Genomic DNA, 22,519 nt, shown 5'->3' with positions numbered 1-22,519 from the left:
TAAATAACCCACATCCCTGCCTTTTTAGTACCGACCCCTTTATGTAACATCATATAGCCCCGCCCCTTCGAAAGGTTATTATCGTGCGTTCGTTCGTAAAGGGGTCTTCTTTCACAATAGGCTACTTCTTCTGTCAATCAACCATTTCTCCGCCCCTCTGCGTTTGGACCCGTTACTCAACCCTCCAATCCAGATTGCTCTCCAGTCCTGGCGAAATGTATCCGCCCCACTGTCAGTCTCTTCCCAAACTGGGCGCTTGTTTTCTGTCCCACCGGAGAAAAGGAGCTATCCAGCTTTACGTTATTGAAAGGTAACGCGACACATGCACAGTATACAGCTTGCTGAGCGAGATCGACGATACACATCGTGTTATTTTGTGCTTTGTTTAAGGTTTTCACTTAATCAAATGGGTTGTTGAGTAACATGCGGGTTTGTTATTGGTCAAGGCGCATTGCTAGCGGCTAACGCGGGTCAAAACAGCTCAAGCCAAACACCCCGTGCCTTCCTAGAACCCCGTGCCTTCCTAGAAGATCTAGTTTGGAGATGCCGAGCGAGGCAGGTTATTCATAGCATCAGATATGTTTGTATATCTAACAGTGTATAACCTGAATGTCAGCCTGCCCTCATGCAGGGATGGCTGGACGTTAGCTAGACTATGATTTGGATGGGTGAATTGTGTGTTATGCTCACATGCTGCCTAGTTACCATGTTCATGTGATCATGTAGAAGGCAGTGAGTTCTAAATGTCTTTTAAGTAATATCTGGATCAGCTGTTTGCCCTGTAGTTTTGATGGGTTAAATTTGCTCCTCTGCATTCAGTGACACTCATTATGAGAGATTTGTTAGTTGACAGCATTACAAATTCGGGGAAGTATTTTGACTCGATTATGAAGCGCTGAAAAAAGTAAAAAGGTTTCCTTACTTTTTACTGTAAACAAATCAAGGTTTCCTCAAAATATTAAGCAGCACAGCATTGATGAAAAGGAATGTTGCTTGAGGTTGACCACCAAAATGATTTCTGAAATTAAAATTGGAGTGATGGTTGCTGAATAAGTTACATTTTAGTATTCAGTAAAATAGAAATATAGCATTTTTAATTGTAATATATTTCACACTATTACTTACTGTAGTTTATCAAATAAATGCAGTTTTGGTGAGCATAAGAGACTTATTTAAAAAAAAAAACAAATCTTTTGAGTGGTAGTGTATACTCACACGTGACTCCAGTCTTCTAGACAAAGCTGTTTTATTTGACTACTACTGCTAATAATATGTTTATTTCATATTATGCTTTCCGTCAGTTAAGACTGAAGCAGCAACAGTTAGTAAGCTAACTTTATGCGTAAAATGTCAATATAAAGTCCAAAACTATTGGTAATATTGGGATAAATGAGAGCCAGCTGAACAAACAATAACTTACAAAGTATACCAGTAGTTGCAAGTCATAGACCATTGTATTTTTGCACAGCAAATTTTACAACTTGAAAATGAATGGCATTATTTAGGGGATCTATGACATGTGCCATAGCAATTGGAATATGTAAATGAGCTTCTCCAACTACCAGGAACTGCACAGCTTTTTCTGAGAACCAACTACTTATGTGGTTGTCTTAAGTCACCATTGATCTGTAATACTATCATTTCCCAGTCAGTTGACTAGATTTCTCTGTTCACTGTTAGTAGCCCAAAGGACATGCATCCAAATTTCACTTTAGCTGAAAGATTCTGAGGTATTTTATTTACTTGATTATTTTGAAATGTTTAAAATGAAGTATAAAAAGGTTGTGATCTGTCAATATGTTATCTAGGGAGTTTTCTTGCAGATATATGATGATTCAATAATACTGTTAACGTCTGTTTGGGTAAGGTGTGCAGTGTTGAAGGAACTAGATGATATTTCTGTTGATATTTTAAACAGTGTTGAAATATTGTATTATTCACAGATCTTTAACTTTGAAAGCTATCTTCAACGTTTTTTTCGTGGTTTCTACAAATGGTCTGTTTTATGAACTGTAGCGACTAAAGTTTGGCTGCCTTTGCATCCTATCCTTCACATTAAGAGTCCAAGGTTTTTCTTTGTGTGATCAGGCGTGTGATCAGTCACTGCATTCATTTCTGTTGATGTACCTTGAATTTGTGTGGTTGCAAAACGACAGGGGCTACGTGCTGCTCAGCCAGCCAAGACTTCCTCTATTGGCAGTTGTTTGAATATGTGATAGCTGTCAACTTGATAAGTGTCTGCTTTGCCTGTCTGTGTTCAAAATAATTTGCATGGTGCCCTCCTCCGTTATATGGCCAATAGTTTTTTAAACTGCTTTGCATGTTGGTGGTCATCAGCTGTATAAGGGCTGTTGAAGAGTAGCTTGAATCCTTTGTTTTATAGAGTTTTGCCTTTTAGCTCTCTTTTCCTGTTTCTGTTTGTGTGTTGGTCAATGGCGTGATGCACAATTTGTCCTTTTTTATTTATTCATAAATATATTTCAAATCTAATTCATACAATTATTTGAATAGACTTCCTTCATGATGAACCTTTTTTATTTATTTAAAAAATGTCAACTTTCCTGATAAAATAATGGAAAAAAAAGAATGAAATTCTTGAAAAGGGCCTGTGTTTATTTCAGAAAAATTATTTAAAATTTTAACTTAATGCTCTTTTGAAGTTTCTGTTCATCAAAGAGTCCTGAAAAAAAGTATCATGCTTTCCACATTTTTTTATTTACTGTTTTCAATATTGATAATAAGAAATGTTTCTTGAGCACCAATTCAGAATATTGGTATGATTTCTGAAGGATCATGTGACACAAATTCAGCTTTACCATCATATATTAAAGTTAAGTTAATAATATTTCACAATGTTACTCTTTACTGTATTTTTATCAAATAAATGCAGCCCTGGAGACTAATTTCTAAACCCAATATTTTTCTTTTAAATATGTTTTAAGTACTGAAAATGGCATACAAGTTTTTTCAAAACCATATGAAATCAACATGAATATTATTTTAATTAGATTGGACATGATATTTGTGCTACCAGGACATTTGCGTCATAAATTCTGAATGGGATTTTTACATTAAAGGGGCCATTTTTTAAAATATATAATGTTCTCTGAGGTCCACTTTTTTCACATTTTACAAGCAAAAACATCATAATTTAGAAGTATTAGACTATTTTCAATCCTGTTTTTGACCCTCTCTTTGAAAGGCATGCTGCATTCAAGATATGGAAGTAAATACTGCTATGATTAGGGAACAGCTTTTCATATTAAAATGATTTTCAACGCCCCACCATTACACGTGTGGAATTGTTTTGAAAACATCCAATGTTGAAAAATGTCAACCGGGTAAAATACTTTGAGTTACCAGAGGTATAGTTGACAAAGGATAACTTATGGTGTTTCGTGTAGACAAATTATGAATGAATGTACCATTGTTTGTTATTATATTCATTCTTATACGTTCTTATATTCATCATTTTCAGTAAATAGAAAGTAAAATCATTACATATCAAATGACAAAGCAATAGTGACACATTGTGAAAACGGAAAAACATTGTTACACTTGTGTGTTGCGACAGTATAGTCGTCTCTGCATCATGTTTTATTTTTAGTCTCTCTGAAAAGCCTGCGTCGAACTGTGTCTTGTATGAAAATTACATGCATTGTCTTACTGATGCAATCTGGGACTTCGTTAAAAATAAAGTTCATCCACACTTTAGGATCACAAGAAGCAGGCAATGCAAAGACTGCAAAAAGTCTTGTAGTCCTCAGAGGCATCTAATCACAGTAAGTACTGTGTTTGCGTCTCTCTCTCACCTCCCACTACATGTGCAAATTGGTGGGCGGGGCTAGGTAGTAGGCATTTATCTTCTTTTGCTGATGCGGTCTTTTGTCAGAACTTTTTGAGTTCTGAAACGTACAGGATATTTTTTAGTAAATGTCATTGTACTTTTATGTCAAAAGATCAAGGAAATTTTTATTTCTCAATTCATGACCCATTTAATTAAGCCCACAATAATGCAATAATGACATTATTGCAATCTCTCTCTCTCTCTCTCTCTCTCTCTCTCTCTCTCTCTGCCATTGGCCATTAAAGGATTAGCTTGGTCGGCTTAGCTTTGCCAAGCACAGCTGTTTAAAGACTGCAGTGCGGTGATTGGATTTGTGTGTGTTCAATAAGGGAATAGATGGAGAGTGGGCCCACATGAGTGACCAGTTTGTTCCAGGTTCACGACATAGTCTGCAGTACATTAATGATTCATTGTTATTAGTTGGACTGATGATGTCTGATGTCCAGCTGTAGGTCTTTATGTCCATTTAATATTCAAACCTACTGTTCTCTGGTTTGATCTACAGAACACATTCAAGCTGTGAAACAATGACATCTGATTGACATCAACAGCAACAACTGTCCATCATGAACAGCGAGGAAGAGTTCTATGATGCTGAGACAGGTATGGAATTATGTTAAAGGATAATTCCGGTATTTAGCACTTTGAGTCTCTTTTCTGGTTTGTTTTGGATGAACTAGAGTGGTGGACACAGACATTTTGACGATGGGTCCTGTCTCGACTTTTTGACTCGTTTAGAATCGCCTTTGACCGCTTCAGAGTGGCTGACTACGGACATGCACGAACATGTCCTTAAAACAACCCTTAACGTTCGTTTTCAAAACTGTGCAACTCACCGAGTGGTTAGTGATGTTCGTTGATGTTCCAAAACAAGTAGCGTAGCGAAATACAGTTTCTGTCGTGTTTTATTTGGCATTTTGTAAAATCCCATTGATTTCTGTTGGAGGACTCATTGCTCGTTGATATTACTGCTTCAGACTCAAATATCGAGCGGAAGTTTATACGCGGTTGTGAGGTAGGCTATCTGAAAAAATAGTTCCACTATAGCAAATAACACGGATTGAAATCATACATTGTGACGATATATTTGTTTTTAATCATCAACGAACACCACTAACCACTCGGTGAGTTGCACAGTTTTGAAAACGAACGTTAAGGGTTGTTTTAAGGAGATGTTCGTGCATGCCCGTAGTCAGCCACTCTGAAGCGGTCAAAGGCGATTCTAAACGAGTCAAAAAGTCGAGACAGGACCCATCGTCAAAATGTCTGTGTCCACCACTCTAGTTCATCCAAAACAAACCAGAAAAGAGACTCAAAGTGCTAAATACCGGAATTATCCTTTAAGTAATGTACAACACATTTTCTCGTCACCTATGGCTAAATCTCTCCTTCCGTCTCAGGTTTGGAATCAGACGACTCGTGTGAAGTCAGCTTTAAAGATGCCTGCGTCTATTCGAACAAGCACAGTGTGAATGGCAAAGTGCCGTCTGAGAATGGAGTGTTCGAGAGGCGGTAAGGCGTCAGAATAATATCCAGCGGCAGGAAACAGAATGTGAAGATCTTTATCTATTGGATTGAGTAATGTATTAATATGTGTGTCCGTGTGCTCAGAACTACTCTTCCAGCGCCCATGTTCTCCAGAAATGACTTCAGTGTATGGGGCTTCCTGAAGAAATGCATTGGAATGGTGAGCGTAAGCTACTTTGACCAAGCTGTTGGTCAAAAGTGCTCAGTTTAAACAAAACATGAAATATGAACTTGTAAAAGAAACATATTATTTAGATCGTATTGTCGTTGTCCAAGCCAGTTCTATCTGGGAATACTTTATCTTTGCAGGAGCTGTCCAAGATAACAATGCCTATTGTTTTCAACGAACCACTGAGCTTCTTGCAGAGGATTACAGAGTACATGGAACATACATACCTCATCCATAAAGCTTGTAAACATTCTGACTCTATTGAGCGTATGCAGGTTAGTACCTCTATTATTTACTCTCACAAGTGTGCTTGCATGGAAGACTCAATCAAACCCTTTTGCATCTCATTTGTCAGCTTGTTGCAGCGTTCGCCGTTTCTGCAGTTGCTTCACAATGGGACAGAACTGGAAAACCTTTTAATCCTTTATTAGGAGAGACTTTTGAGCTTACAAGGTAAATCTACAGAGCAAACGCTATACATCTTCTTCTACAAAATTAGCTTGCACTAATGATTTGCATATCTGTGCTCAGGGAGGATGAGGGTTACCACATGATCTCAGAACAGGTGAGCCACCATCCACCAATCAGCGCCTTCTACGCAGAGTCACTCAATCAGGACTTCTCGTTTCACGGCTCCATCTATCCTAAACTGAAATTCTGGGGGAAGAGTGTGGAGGCAGAGCCTAAAGGCACCATGACACTTGAGCTGTCCAAGTGAGTTTTATTCACGTGACATCACCAAATTCAGCATGATCACTTTTTTACTGGAGTCACTGAGATACTCAAGCACAGTCACACCCTTGAGCAAGGCACGTAACTTTCCCTGTCCTCAGTGAACTGTAAGTTGCTTTGGAATTAGCTTTATTTACTAGATAAGTAACATGCTGGAATGTCCATTTATTATTCAGCATGTTTTGTATGTGTATAAAAGAGATCTTGTGTCTAAGTGTCTTCATTAATTAAGATGACCTAAAGCACAACACTTGAACAACACTTCTACAGCATTTGTTAATTTCTACATACACAAAATCAAAAGTCATCTGTTAACAGTAGTGAATGCATTGTGAGGTATTATGAACAAACAGAAACAATTGTATTTTTACTAACTAACATTAACAAAGGTTGTAAATGCTGTAAAAATAGGTTACACTTTATTTTAAGGTGAAGTAGTTACATTGTACTTACTCAAATATGTACTTACTATAGAGGTTAGAGTTTGGTTTAGGGTTAGTTACTTGTAATTATGCATAATTTACTGTTATTACTATAGTAAGTACATGTAACTACGTCACCTTATAATAAAGTATTATCTAAAAATATATTGCTCATAGTTAGTTTATGTTAACTAATGTTATTATTTTTTTCCTCAGGCACAGAGAAGCTTACACATGGACAAACCCTATGTGCTGTGTGCATAATGTTATTCTGGGGAAACTGTGGATTGAGCAGTATGGGACAGTGGAGATTGTCAACCACAGGTATATCATCTCTTTCCTTTCTGACCCTAAATATCCGGCCTGCATTTTCACTCTATACCATTTTCCAGCGTTTATATGATGTCGTCGTCTAGGCTACTGATCCACATGTATCATTGTATCAATGTTCACTCAGTGTGGTTGGTGCCTTGTTCTTGATTGGGAAACCTCCTCTCTGTTCATTTCAGCACTGGGGACAAGTGTGTGCTGAATTTTAAGCCGTGCGGCATGTTTGGCAAAGAGCTGCATAGGGTTGAGGGATATATCCAGGACAAGAGGTGAGCAGTCGTTCATATCAAATGTCAGTGGGTATATCTGTCTGTAGCACTACAGGCATCAGCAATGTCTTTTACAGCTGGATTGTAAATGTAGTTTTATTTTTAACTTTTTGATGCGTGTATATATGGCTCATTGTGTTTGGGTGTATTTCAGTAAAAAGAAGCATCGTGTTCTCTACGGGAAGTGGACAGAGTGCGTATTTAGCATTGAGCCAAAAGTCTTCGAAGCCAACAGGAAAGCAGAGAAGAAAAGTGGAGGAGATTCCAAGAAACACAAGCAGGTAAAAGGCGTTAGTCATTTATCTCTTACTGCAGAGCCATACTTTTCTGTTCTGTTTTCACATGGAAGTCCAAAAGGGCTCTGACGCATCCTCAATAGAGGTTGCAACACTATGCCAACCAAAAAAGTTTCAGGATCTTTGCTGAAGAGAGATCAGCCAAAGCGAGTTCTTTCCCATGTGTAACTCTGTTGAAGTTTTGGTTTTTATGTCACTATTCAAACATTATGTCAGATTTTTTTCTGTGATATTAAATCAGTAATTTGATTTTATTTTAATGGAATACATATTAAAAATACACTACTGTACATGATTTACATGTACATGGTCTGTATGATTTATCAATGTTTTTAATAGTATTACAACTCAAAACATCTGTTTTCTATTTTAATATATTTTAAAATGTAATTTATTTCTGTGATGGCAAGGCTGAATTTTCAGCAGCATTACTCCAGTCTTCATTCACATGATCCTTCAGAAATCTTAATATGATTTGGTGCTCAAGAAACATTTCTTATTATTAATCTTAAAAACAGTTGTTCTTTTTTTCTGTTAAAATGGTGATAATTTTGTGTGTGTGTGTATGTGATAGTTCAAATTCATGGCTGAATAAAACTATTAATTTCTTTAAATCTTACTGACCCCAACATTTGAATGGTAGCGTTAATGGAAAAATAAAATGTAATTAAATAAAATGTTTATTTATTTATTATTATTTGATATAAGTAAACTGTTATATATATATATATATACCCTCTTTTCCTCCTTTGTATTAACATGCAATTTCAGTGAGAGGTGAAGGTAAAGACAGTGGGTTTTAGCAGTGATGCTACAGTAGCTGAGCCACCTTAGTGGAGTTAGTTGTTCAGTTAGTTATCCTAGTCCATGTGGTTTCCTGATCTTGCTCTATCTGTAGTTTTTAATGAACATGGTGCATTTGGGGGTAGTACTGTTAATGATAGTACTCTATGAATGTGATTAGGAACAGGGTACAGGGGGTGATGATGCAGATGAAATGCCAGATGTCCAGGAGACGGTCACTATGATCCCAGGCAGTGTTCTTCTGTGGAGAGTAGCCCCTCGACCGCCACACTCGACACAGGTAACCACAACCTTGGAATTTCACATGGTATTAAAGAGGCCTTATTATGCCCTTTTACAAAGTCCTGATTTTGTTTTTGAGGTCTCTAAGAATATGTTTTTTGATTTGAATGTTCAAAAACATTATTTTTTGCATATTTTATATTGTTGCAGCAGCTCTCTCCTAGTCTGTCAGTAACACTCTGTTTAGTTCCTGTCTCTATGAAGCCCCTCCTTTCGAAAAGCCCAGTATGCTCTGATTGGTCAGCTTGACAAGTGTGTTGTGATTAGTCAACCACTTTGAGCGTGTTTTCAAAATGTCTCGGCCCTTACCGTAACCATGAGTTTCAATACACTACTAATACTAACGTAACACACCCAGGCCTTGCCCCCTTTTTTGGAAGGTAGGAATTATTTAAATGAAGAATATTGTGATGTGTACGTTACCGGAAGAAAACTACTACTACAATGGAGGCGTTTCAAGGAGTTCAGAAACAGTGCTTACTGATATAGAGAATAACTCTCTATGGAGTAGACTTTGTGCTTTTTAACTCTGCAGACCTTTTTCATGCTCAAACAGCAACATTACACACTAAAGAAATTTGAAAATGTAAAAAGCATAATTGGTTGATTGCATGTGACCACATTGCATCTGCAGTACAAATTAGAGGTCTGCGCGGGACTGTTTTTTAAGTCCCGCTCCCGCTGGGGTTATATCCCGCACCCACCCGTTCCCGCTATATATACACTATTTGTTCACCCGCTGTCTGCTTAGAATAATTTTCTTCCCGACCCGACCATCCCGCTTAATATAGATTTCCCAGAATTTCACATGTACATTTTCACAGAGAAAATAAAAATGTAGTCTGCACAAACATTTTTTTATTATTATTTTATTCGCCTTGTCAATATACAAAATTTAACATTTTGCTGCAGACAGTAGGGGAAAAAATGTCGCAGCGAAAAAAAAATGAAGTGTAGGCTATTATTTTTATTCGTATTATCAAAATTCGTAACATTTTGCTGTCAACACAAGAAAAGTGTCAGAGAAAGAAAGAAAATATGACATGTCATTAAGCAAAATATGTAGGCCTTAACCGAACAATATGTAGGGCAGACTGTAGCCTATACCGGGTGGTCGATAAGATTAAGATTAGGTAAAGCGAAGATATGCTGTTCTGAAAGAACGTCGGCGTCGGGAACGCGATATTGAATGACCGACCGCTCCCGTTCAAATTACACCAGAGTTACCGACCGCTACCGTTTTTTAGTCGGAAATTTAATCCCGCGGCGCAAAATATCTGGTCGGGTGCAGACCTCTAGTACAAATGCTAAAGCATGTTGCAGTAGTGTAGCCAATGGGGCCTGGGGGGGGCCTAGGCCCCTTCATTTACATTTCTGGGCTGCCCCCCCCCAGATTCCTGATTGCTTAAAATAAAAAAATAAGGAATTGTTGATTTGTTACTCTAATTGATCGATTGACCAATGCTGTGTAGTAAAATGCAACGGCTGTATTCAAAGTTTGATTAACGTGTTGTGCGTAGCCTACGCTGTCATTTTCTTTGCGCGTGAGAGTTCATTAACATGCGGTGACAATGGTGGATGCACAGAGTTCAATATTACGCTTTTTCAAGAAATCATGGAAAGATGAGCGAGAAGGAGAAAAAGTGCAATCTACATCTGAGCTTACTTCACCTTTCCACAAGGAGACAGCGAGTGAAGAGACACCTGCGGCTTCCCATTTCCAGGACACGCATATTTCATCACTGGACTATAGTAGGCTTCCACGACACAAATCGGCACAATGCCAAATGAATTTGTCTCATTATAACAGCGGAAACAACTTGAAATACGTCATTTATGGTCATACAGATAAGAGTAAGACATTATTTGAAACTGTAAAGGGTATCTTTATTTGTGTACTCACAATAAAAACAAAACATTGTGCTTTTGTAAAATAAAGAAAACAAACAGGATGCCGCTTCCTGCCGTCTCGGGTTTTCCTGCTGTCTCGGGTTTTCTTGCCGTTAAGTTGTGGAGCACGTCACAAAAATTTATCGAAACTCAGCTTACTTGTCGCACTGTTTTTTTCTTTTGTTTTATTATTGTGTATTTTAGTGAAATATATTTTGTGTATATTTATTCATTTACCGGTGTGTGTGTGTATATATATATATATATATATATATATATATATATACACACACACTCACCTAAAGGATTATTAGGAACACCATACTAATACTGTGTTTGACCCCCTTTCGCCTTCAGAACTGCCTTAATTCTACATGGCATTGATTCAACAAGGTGCTGAAAGCATTCTTTAGAAATGTTGGCCCATATTGATAGGATAGCATCTTGCAGTTGATGGAGATTTGTGGGATGCACATCCAGGGCACGAAGCTCCCGTTCCACCACATCCCAAAGATGCTCTATTGGGTTGAGATCTGGTGACTGTGGGGGCCATTTTAGTACAGTGAACTCATTGTCATGTTCAAGAAACCAATTTGAAATGATTCGAGCTTTGTGACATGGTGCATTATCCTGCTGGAAGTAGCCATCAGAGGATGGTTACATGGTGGTCATAAAGGGATGGACATGGTCAGAAACAATGCTCAGGTAGGCCGTGGCATTTAAACGATGCCCAATTGGCACTAAGGGGCCTAAAGTGTGCCAAGAAAACATCCCCCACACCATTACACCACCACCACCAGCCTGCACAGTGGTAACAAGGCATGATGGATCCATGTTCTCATTCTGTTTACGCCAAATTCTGACTCTACCATCTGAATGTCTCAACAGAAATCGAGACTCATCAGACCAGGCAACATTTTTCCAGTCTTCAACTGTCCAATTTTGGTGAGCTCGTGCAAATTGTAGCCTCTTTTTCCTATTTGTAGTGGAGATGAGTGGTACCCGGTGGGGTCTTCTGCTGTTGTAGCCCATCCGCCTCAAGGTTGTGCGTGTTGTGGCTTCACAAATGCTTTCCTGCATACCTCGGTTGTAACGAGTGGTTATTTCAGTCAAAGTTGCTCTTCTATCAGCTTGAATCAGTCGGCCCATTCTCCTCTGACCTCTAGCATCAACAAGGCATTTTCGCCCACAGGACTGCCGCATACTGGATGTTTTTCCCTTTTCACACCATTCTTTGTAAACCCTAGAAATGGTTGTGCGTGAAAATCCCAGTAACTGAGCAGATTGTGAAATACTCAGACCGGCCCGTCTGGCACCAACAACCATGCCATGCTCAAAATTGCTTAAATCACCTTTCTTTCCCATTCTGACATTCAGTTTGGAGTTCAGGAGATTGTCTTGACCAGGACCACACCCCTAAATGCATTGAAGCAACTGCCATGTGATTGGTTGATTAGATAATTGCATTAATGAGAAATTGAACAGGTGTTCCTAATAATCCTTTAGGTGAGCATATATATATATATATATGTATGTATATGTATGTGGCTAGTGGTTTTCCAAAGTTACTAGCCATGCATTTTCACTGCTGTTACTTTAAGACCTGACCAAGCGGCAACCTCCCTGTCTCTCTCTTGAAACCAACACGGAAGTGAATTAAACGGCAATTCATCAACTGGCCGCTTGAGGCTGGCTGCAAAAGTGAGTCAAATCTGCAATCCCCCCATGTTGAAATGCCCAACTTTACAGCAGAAAGAAACATGTTTACAGCCTGGAGCAAAAAGTGGCTTTGGTCTATACAGCTAATTTTGCCCTTCATGACAACTGTGAGGGGGGTGAATTCTTTTATAACTCATCCGTTTAAATTATATTAAGCCAATAGGCTTGTTCGACTTCATGCAGCTCTGCGCAGACTGATCGGCAGCTGACTTGAAGCAGTGCATGCCGGTTAGAAATTTTGTCCGACTTGATACAGCGCCGACGCCACGTGACTGTGACTTTGACATCAAAGTACCGTGAGAGCGATTCGAGAGTAGCCGGAGAACTCAGCCAGCGCAGCTTCTCAAGAGCGGCTGCACGAGGGCTGATGACGACACAGCTGTTCCACGATTGGCCGGATTCACCGCATGACAACGATCACGTTTGTTTCGTGTTTATTCGAACACCTTTAGTTCCTCTAAAGCTCACAAATCAGTTTTTAATAACACTCTTTTCATGTCGTTGCGATGTTATATTGTGTCATGTTTATCAAATTAAAACTGATTAAAAATGTAGACTCCACTTCATTGATAGTAGCTTATGTTGAACTTTATTCTTGTTCAAACAGACGCTGTATGAAGCAGTACATAAAGTACTGAATGAAAATGTCTCTGAAACATCTGTGTATTATTTGGCAAATATTGCATTTATTTCACATCAGCTGTGGTAAAGTATGCAAACACCACGTGAACCAGAAAGTGTCCGACTTCACGTCTCCGTTTGCAGCTCCTCCCCGCCTGCACGCGGCTACTCTCGCCGATCGGTTACATCCAGCCGCAGCTGATGTCGAACACACCTAAAATCTTCCATCCATAGACAACTTGATCGCGTCGAGCTAGGTGGGCGTGGTTTCAGCACCAGGCTCCTCAGCTCCACCCACGTCCCGCCTCTTTGCCCATTTTCGTTTATCCGGGAGTGACACGCTGCCAAGATGGCGACGGTCGGCTACGCCCACTTTATGCTTCAAAAACGGTCTTCAGAAACCTACGGGTGACGTCACGGACACTACGTCCATATGTTTTTTTACAGTCTATGGACCTGACGCACACATTATACTGTTACATATGCGTTTTCTTTCTCAAATGTTTACATTCACTTTAAACATAACTGACTGTGTTTACGTTAATACTAGCCAAGACTGGCATTTTGACGTTATTTTGTGTGTATTTTACTGTTTAACCCTCAAACCGTATTCACTTTATAGCCCTTAATCCTGTAATTGTGGACAAATGTGGGCACAGAGGACTCAGGTGTGATCCTATTTTTTATGTATTATAAATGTTATATCACTGTCTTCGATAATATTTTGTCTATCCATTTATGGTGTTTTTTTTAATTTTGGGGGTATTTTTGAATTTATTTACTTAAAAAAGTACCATATTTTCTATGTAAATTATGCTTATTTTTATGTTTTATTTTTTATATTTTTTTAACTACATTAAAATATCATTCCAATAAGTTCTTAGAGCTAAAACCTAAAGATGAAGTGACTTTGCTGTCACCTGGTGTATTATTTTGGTATTAAATTAACAAAAAAACAATAATATCAATAGCCACTAGATGGCTATAGTACTTAATGGCTGCATATAAAGGCTGAACTCTATGAACCACTGTATAAAATGAATTTGACCTCTTAAGTTTTTGACTATCACAAGTTAAAATTGTAATTTAAAAAAATATATATCTGTGTTAGGTGAGACTATACAAAGATGCCAAAATATGCTTAGATAAATATGACCATGCTATAAGGAAAAGACAAAGTAGTAGATCATTTATCATTTATTTCAAACACAAAACATCAAATTTAAATAACTAATTAGTACCAAACAGGTAAGAACATACATAAAATAACTAGTAAAATAATTTTTAGTAAAAAAAAAAAAAAAAAAAAAAGCCCAGCTCTGTCATAGGCTCATTGAATGCATTGTTTTTGTGTGTGTGTGTGTGTGTGTGTGAGAGAGAGAGAGAGAGAGAGAGAGAGGGTGATGAGCCAGGTGGATGATTGGATCATACCAAAAAACATGGTCAGACATTGGCTCATTCAATTATTTGTTTTTGTATGTGTGAGTTTTTATATATATATATATATATATATATATATATATATATATATATATATATATATATGTATATATAAAAGCCCAGCTCGGCTCATTGAATGCATTGTTTGTGTGTGTGTGTGTGTATGAGTGTGAGTTTTTGCCATGATGAGAATGTTGTACAGGATCAGCCCTTCATTTGTGTGTATGTTAGATATGCATTGTATTGGATCTATTGATTTATTTTTACAAAAAAATAAGAAGAATGCTCTAAATTACAGTTTTTCCCATTCATTTCTATGGGTGCCCATTTTTGACCCAAATACAGGATTAAGGAGGTTTTTTTTTTCACCCACTTAACATTGTAGAATTGAGTCCAAAAAATGTGTGTGTGTTCAGGAGGCAAACTTAGGAAAAGTAGCCTAGTCTTGTACCGCTCAGATCAAGGGAAGTATTTTTTAAAAATAAATCAAAATTATTTTGCCCACATTTGTCCAGAATACGGTTTTAGGGTTAAGCACAATAAGCAGCGAAAAAGAACTCAATTCAGTACTGAAATGCAGCTTTGTGTGTGCGCACAAAATATGCGTTAATGAATAGAATTATGCGCAGTGCGCGCAATCCCATGCCGCAATTCAAGCCCTGTAACAGCAACAATATTCATCAGGGGCAAATGAAACGAGTGAGTGAGGGGAGGTGGGTTTGTGTGTCAACTCGCTGTCGGAGAGATGAGAGAGTGAGAAAGCGCAGCTGGTATAGTGTATCTATTCTGCGGAAAAAGATTATTAAGCTTTTCAGATATTTCAGTTTTTCATAAAAAATCTATAGTTTTGACAACATTACATTGCACATATACAGTGCGTGCAGGTTTATTAGGCACGTTGATTTTCTGATCATATTTTTTTTCCAGGCACATTTTACCAATTCCAAACCACATTAATCGTAATAACTACTATTAATTTTGTATTTAATCATTTATAAGTGATATGTAATTGTTCATGAAGGCTGGAAATGAAAAACTCCTTATATTCAGGTGTGCATAATTATTAGGCACGTTTTCTTTTACAGATAAAATAAGCCAAAAAAAGATTTAACTCAGACTTAAAAGTAAAAAATTATTAAATCCCCATGAGAAGAATGCAGTACTAATGCAATACTAGAGATTGCAGTTAAGGCATGACCATTGGACAGTGAAATGCTCATTGGGTCAGCAGGGTCAGACAAATACAGGTGGAGAAGATAAGACACATGTCAATTGCAAAAGAATGAAGAATTAAGGTGAAGAATTAAGTGTGAAACCATCAGGAACCCCTTAGTCTCCAGTGCCACCATTTTCCAGAACTCCAACCTACCTGGAGTCTCCAGAAGTGCAAGGTGTCAGGATCTCAGAGACTTAGGTTAGGTAAAGAATCCTAAAAAATGACCCCCACTTAATAAGAATCACAAGCTGAAGTGTAATAAAATACATGAAGACTGATTTTTTATAGGCTTTATAGACAGACAGATTGAGAGTGACTCTTGAAGGACCAGCGCCACATCCTCTTCTACCACTGTTTGAAGAATTCATCTTCCAGAATCTGACAGTAAGTTTTGGGAGTTCATTTTTAGTCCATCTCTGCAAAACGGACTTCAGGGTAGGAGATTAATTCTTAAAATAGTGGTAGAAGAGGATGTGGTGCTGGTCCTTCAATAGTCACTCTCAATCTGTCTGTCTATAAAGCCTATAAAAAATCAGTCTTCATGTATTTTATTACACTTCAGCTTGTGATTCTTATTAAGTGGGGGTCATTTTTTAGGATTCTTTACCTAACCTAAGTCTCTGAGATCCTGACACCTTGCACTTCTGGAGACTCCAGGTAGGTTGGAGTTCTGGAAAATGGTGGCACTGGAGACTAAAGGGTTCCTGATGGTTTCACACTTAATTCTTCACCTTAATTCTTCATTCTTTTGCAATTGACATGTGTCTTATCTTCTCCACCTGTATTTGTCTGACCCTGCTGACCCAATGAGCATTTCACTGTCCAATGGTCATGCCTTAACTGCAATCTCTAGTATTGCATTAGTACTGCATTCTTCTCATGGGGATTTAATAATTTTTTACTTTTAAGTCTGAGTTAAATCTTTTTTTGGCTTATTTTATCTGTAAAAGAAAACGTGCCTAATAATTATGCACACCTGAATATAAGGAGTTTTTCATTTCCAGCCTTCATGAACAATTACATATCACTTATAAATGATTAAATACAAAATTAATAGTAGTTATTACGATTAATGTGGTTTGGAATTGGTAAAATGTGCCTGGAAAAAAAATATGATCAGAAAATCAACGTGCCTAATAATTCTGCACGCACTGTATATATATTGTGGCCCCCTCATTTTAACATGGGACCCCACAAAAATCTAATTCTGGCTACACCACTGGCATGTCAACCAAAATGAAATGACACTGGACACTTTCCCGAGACGGATGCTAATACCAGTTGGAAATCCTTCTTGTTTTCGCTCTTACAAATGCAGACACTTTATCTAGCTAGTTTTGCAATACAGTACTTATCCGCTCTTTGTTCTCTTTTCTGGATTCTATTTAGATGTATAATTTTACTAACTTTGCAATGACGCTTAACGAGCTGGAGCCAGGCATGATTGGAGTCTTAGCACCAACAGACTGTCGCCTGCGGCCAGACATCAGAGCTATGGAGAATGGGGATATAGGTATGGGCAATCTCTCTTTTGGCCCGTTCTGTTACCATCTGTCCTGTAAGCTACCTCTTGGATGTTGCTCTACTTATTTTACCACTAAATTTAGAAGCTACTCTTAAATTCCAGATAGTGCAAGTCAAGAGAAAGAGAGATTGGAAGAGAAACAGAGAGCTGCCAGAAGAGAGCGTGCTAAAGATGAGGAAGATTGGTCTACAAGGTGAGTATTTGGATTAAAGCGTAACTCTCGGCAAAATGCAACCTTGGGTCTTTTTGTTAATCTACCCGAGGCAAACTTTCATTTAAAAGCATAATTAGAATGGAAATGCCACTTTTAAGTTTGACCGTATTTTCGTTTTCGGTCAAATTGGGAGTGCTAGGGGCACTACTATGATAGCATCAAAATCGCAATTTTTTTAAACACTAAGAAGGCTCAACACAACATGAAACTTTGCTCGAAGTGTCACCAAGGGCTCTACACATGAACTCGAGCATTGAGAACATTGTTTGTGTACACAGAGTTTACTAAAAAGAAAGATTTTGAACATCTCGCTGTAGCTGTTGTTTCCGTCCGCCGACAGTCAAAAATAGTCGATCTCCAAATGCGAATGAACTGACTCTGAATTTTAGTATTGTTTCTTATATGAGGATCCTTTTTCAAATACAAGGTCAATATTGATTTTCACTAACGACAAAACAACAAATTATCCGTGAATTTATATGGAACTAAGCTTTAGGAGCTTTCCATCTTTACTCTCCTTACTTACGTTGCATTCGGAGATCGACTATTTTTGACTGTCAAAATGCCAGCGGACGGAAACAACAACAGCTACAGTGAGTTGTTCAAAATCTTTCTTTTTAGTAAACTCTGTGTACACAAACAATGTTCTCAATGCTCGAGTTCATGTGTAGAGCCCCTGGTGATACTTAGAGCAAAGTTTTATGTTGTGTCGAGCCTTCTTAGTGTTTTAAAAATAGCGATTTTGATGCTATCATAGTCGTGCCCCAAGCACTCCCATTCAAAAGGCAATTTGACCGAAGACGAAAATATGGTAAAACTTAAAAGTGGCGTTTCTATTCTAATTATGCTTTTAAACGAAAGTTTGCCTCGGGTAGATTAACAAAAAGACCCAAGGTTGCATTTTGGCGAGAGTTACGCTTTAAGAGAACAACAGTGACTGCCCACTATTTCAGCGGTTTGTTTTCTTGGATTGTTTTGCACATTTACTCATTTTGTCTGTAGGCATTAAAAAAATCCTGCAATGAAGTGTTGAATCAAGCAAGACAGTTCTGAGACTGCAACATTATAACCTTCAAAAACAAAATTCTAAATGAACTGTACAATAAATTATTGCTATATTTAAATGATAAACTGACTATTACAATAGTTTTGAAATCACATTGACTTCAGGCTTCTACAAAAGCACATATCATCATTTAAATATTTTTCATAGGTCTTGAAAGGATTAAACATTAGTGCAAAAAAAAGTTTTATTTTCATAACCTTTTTGGCCTCCCATCTTTCAGATGGTTCCAGCAAGGCAATAATCCGTACACTGGGGCAGCAGACTGGATCTTCAAGGGTGGTTACTTTGACAGGAAGTACTCTGACCTTCCAAACATCTACTGATTCGTTTGGGAAAACTGAGAGAGGCTTGAGGTTCATAATTTGCTCTCCTTCACTCAGTCCATATCATCTCCTCTCTTTAAGCTCTTTTCAATTTTCTCTTTTTCCTTCGTCGAAACGTGAGATTCAAGTGAACAGTTTTCGGACAAAGCCTCTTCACAAGTTCTGCTCTTCACTAGAATCTGGAAATTCAGCGTGAATTTATTTATTTATTTTGAGAGGTAGGGAATGCCTTAAATTATTCACTTTTTTGATGTATGTTAGATTTTGAGTTAAACATTCTGTGCAAACCTGAATATGTTTAAAAATTGCTAGTTTATGTATGCTAACCTACCTTTCCATGCGTCTCGCTAGTTACACTCAGGTATTCATTTTATGGGTACAAGCGGTTAGTCATGGCATCAATCCAGTGCCATCTGTGAAGATAGCCAATGTTTGTGTGATTATTGAATTGTGAGGTTTCTCAGAACCTATTAGGAGAGCTTCATTTTGTGTTTTTGCTCAAACTAATGCTATTTTATCTCTAGTACATGCTTTTTTTTTTTTCTTATCTCAGAAACATGACCTCTGTTTTGGTATGCATGATGTGCAGGAACTTCATAGTTAAAGATTCTGCCTGATTTTGAGTACCGGAGAAGGAAAAGGACTTTATTTTTCAGAATCATCCCATCTATGTTTAGAAATCACGGTTGTATAAGGCACTCAGGCCATTTTCTCACCATCTCCATGGTACAGGGGAGTTTACTAAAACTAATATTCTCATTCCTCATATTTTAGATCTGTTTTGTTTTTGTTCAACAGACAAAAATGAAAGCTGCTTATGAAAAATGTTTACTTGGTAAAAAAAACAAAAAAAGTTTTTTAATTGTTAAAAAAAGCTCTTATACATAACAAAAAATCCTATTACATCCTGTCATTGATATTTTGAATATGTTTATGGTTGCCAAAGCCTTTTCTCCTCTCGTAGAAACTAAAGCCATATAACCCATCAGGACTGCAATGTTGAGTGATCCATCCTGGTGAATAAAATGGAGATGGGTGCTAAACTCAACTTTTTATTTAATTTCACGTCATGGCTCACGAATGTCAAGGTGTTTCACCTTAGCCCACATATATACTCACATGTACCAAAAATGAACAGAATGTGCTTCACTGCTCACATGCTTTTTGCCATACAGCAAGTTTCATTCTGCAAGGACTAATTTTTTCCATGACCTTAGAGATCGAGAAAGACACCACTGTCTTTTATTTCTAAACTTTAAACAATACTGTGATTTTATCTCGCTATGCAAACATTGATGGGAATGTCTGTCTGTCTATGAATTGTACAATTTTATGTGTCAATAAGCTTCACTGTTTATGTAAAATCTTCTGTTGGCCCTACTTCAAAGGTGTAATGCATGCTAGTGGTTTTACACACTCATGTTGGCTGTTTTGCACAGCCTAAAGTTTGGCTGATGTGTTGTTTGATGGAGACACAGGTGTATGTAACTGCAGTGATTAATAACACTCTTGTCTAAATATTTGAAATGTTTAGCATCTACACTTAATGGGAGTTCATCATCTAATATGTAGCACAAGAATATTTATCTTTAACATGTTCCATGTAGTGCATACAATTCCAAAAGCCAAGCTTCGGCCATGTCCTACTTTAAAGGAAATTGAATTCCCTGTGTATTTTATACAATATATTGTGGCATGTCTAAACATAAATGATTTAATCTCACTATCAATGCTTACTAGCAGTTAGAAATACCAGTATTTGATCCCACCAGCTGCTAACTTAATGGCTTTAAATGTCCTTTGAATCTTGAGACATTAAAAACATCTCATCCCTAATTGTCTCATGATTTTTCCCCATCTTTATCAGTTATTCCTGTAGCAATCACATCAGGTTAACATACAAGTAAACCTTGTCACATTGAATGCAACTATGTAAAGCACACATACACTCAGAAATGTTCATTTTAAGTAATTCTGTCTATGTTCTTCTTTAGCTGTTTATATTGGTTGTGACACTAGGGAATGTTTCTGTTGTGAAACTATTTCACAGATAGAAACCCAAATTATACCACTGTGGTGGTATGACGGCTTTACATAATTGTACATGATGTATTGTGACTTTTTACTACATTTGTATAGATCACATGAAATGCACTTAAACGGTCTAATAATTCTGCTCACTTGTAAACTAGCAATATTAATGATATATGTGAGACCTCACTAATGCTAATGAAAGAAACTAATGAAAGAAATTTCAGTTTTTCTCTTGTCTCTCAAGAGACAAGCATCAGTTTGGAATTTTTGACAAACCATTTGAGAGAAGCTTCAGCTTCCTTCATATGTAAGATGGTGAGAACGTTTGTGAATTATTATCTGTTGTTCTGCATTAACCTAAAATGTGAACTGATCTTTATCAAAGTCAATGTCATTGATAAAGAGGATTTAATTAAACACATAACAGAAAAAGCATGCTTTCTGTCTTTATTGACTAAGTTGGTTCTGATTTAGGAGTGTGATTATAAGATGATTTAATCATTTATTTGAAAAGGATTGCAAATGCTCAAGAGACAGACCTTGTAAGGGTTACTGAATTGCTCCAAGGTCAGACAAATAGTGTTTAAATGAAGGACATTCAATTAGTCTGTTACTTGGACAAGCTGTCAAGCTTTATATACTCAATACAAAGGCCTATAATAGTTCAGAAGATGACAATCAATTCCATAATAACTGATATGGATTTCAGTACACTAGTCATAAATTCAACAAAAAGAACCAACTTATTTGAAAGCTAAGAGGACAATGATCCTCAACACAAATTGTTCAAGACAGAACAAGCAAAAAATGCCTTGGACAGTGCTACAAGTAATGTATTTGCCCAGCGGAGTGCGAGTAATTTGATCTAAAAATGTTTTAACTGTGGCACATGTTGAATCAATGCCCTCAATACAGAAACTTCCACCAATCAAAGACAAGCCCTCCCTATAATTGGTAACTAATTATATTCGCAATTCACAATAATGATAATACCTCAGTGTGATGGATGGGTGCATGTTCTCTTGCTAGCTTATTTCACTCATTGCATCATACGCAACTCGCAAACCATCAAACATGATTTGAATGTGTATGTTTGCTTGATTTTAATGCAACATTGTTTAGTGATTTGGAATAATTAAATACTGTTCATTTATCTTAAGAGGTTTAGTTTCAGAGCTAAACAGGGCTCCAGTAAACTCTGAAGCAGACTATTTTTATGTTGAGCAAGCATTCTCAATGGTGGCAGAATCAGCAGAGGCCAATCAGTTTGCCACGTAATAATGATATGATTGCTTGCAGGTTGCATAAAAGGACCTATTAGTCTGTGCCATCTAGAGTGTCATGACTTAACCATTTATATTTAGGCCCTGCTCTCTCTGCTGGAACTATCAGCCCATTAAACTGAGTGACCTGCAGAGTGTCTTAGCAACAATGAATGAAAGACATGGAGGTGAGATCATTATAGTAGTGCTATACAATTGCTGACACTATGAGATTGTATTAAGTACTGACATTGTCAACTTTCTTTTTTCAGTGGATTTTGCAAGTGTTTTAACATTGAGGTCATGGCACCGATTCAGATAATGCTGAAGTGCTGCAGAAGCTTGGAAACATGGAAGAACCCCACAAAATGTTCTTTTACCTTGCCGTAGTTTCAGCAGGTTTGACTACTACTGCATAGTAATGCACCGAAACATTTTTTTTTTACAGAAACTAAAGCTGTCATTAAAGTTTGCATGAAACAGAAATTGTGACTAGTCTTTTCTTCCCTATTGGGATCTAAATCTGCATTA

General features: G+C 37.4%; 1 protein-coding gene across 3 annotated transcripts; it reads left to right on the top strand.

Annotated features, from left to right (window-relative positions):
- The first annotated feature begins 170 nt into the window (after positions 1–170).
- Positions 171–20,528, top strand: osbpl2a (oxysterol binding protein-like 2a). 3 transcript variants are annotated; one of them, XR_014604180.1, is made up of 15 exons: positions 171–310; positions 4,353–4,450; positions 5,248–5,359; positions 5,459–5,534; positions 5,684–5,818; positions 5,899–5,996; positions 6,075–6,257; positions 6,914–7,021; positions 7,207–7,296; positions 7,451–7,577; positions 8,557–8,676; positions 10,289–10,430; positions 16,954–17,077; positions 17,192–17,282; positions 18,590–20,528. XR_014604180.1 is itself a non-coding variant. In XM_084099523.1 (14 exons), the coding sequence occupies exons 2-14, from the start codon at positions 4,414–4,416 to the stop codon at positions 18,690–18,692; spliced, it is 1,404 nt and encodes a 467-aa protein (XP_083955649.1). In that variant the 5' UTR covers positions 171–310; positions 4,353–4,413; the 3' UTR covers positions 18,693–20,528. The 3 variants fall into 3 exon arrangements, 1 of the variants encoding a protein (XP_083955649.1); XR_014604181.1 differs by having other exon boundaries at positions 10,361–10,430; positions 18,590–19,523; XM_084099523.1 differs by lacking the exon at positions 10,289–10,430.
- The last annotated feature ends 1,991 nt before the right edge of the window (positions 20,529–22,519 follow it).

The sequence above is a fragment of the Abramis brama genome (genome assembly GCF_963993115.1).
Source record: "Abramis brama genome assembly, chromosome: 22".
NCBI lineage: Eukaryota > Metazoa > Chordata > Actinopteri > Cypriniformes > Leuciscidae > Abramis > Abramis brama.
Note: the sequence above shows the minus strand (reverse complement) of the source record. Positions and strands in the feature narration are given on the sequence as shown.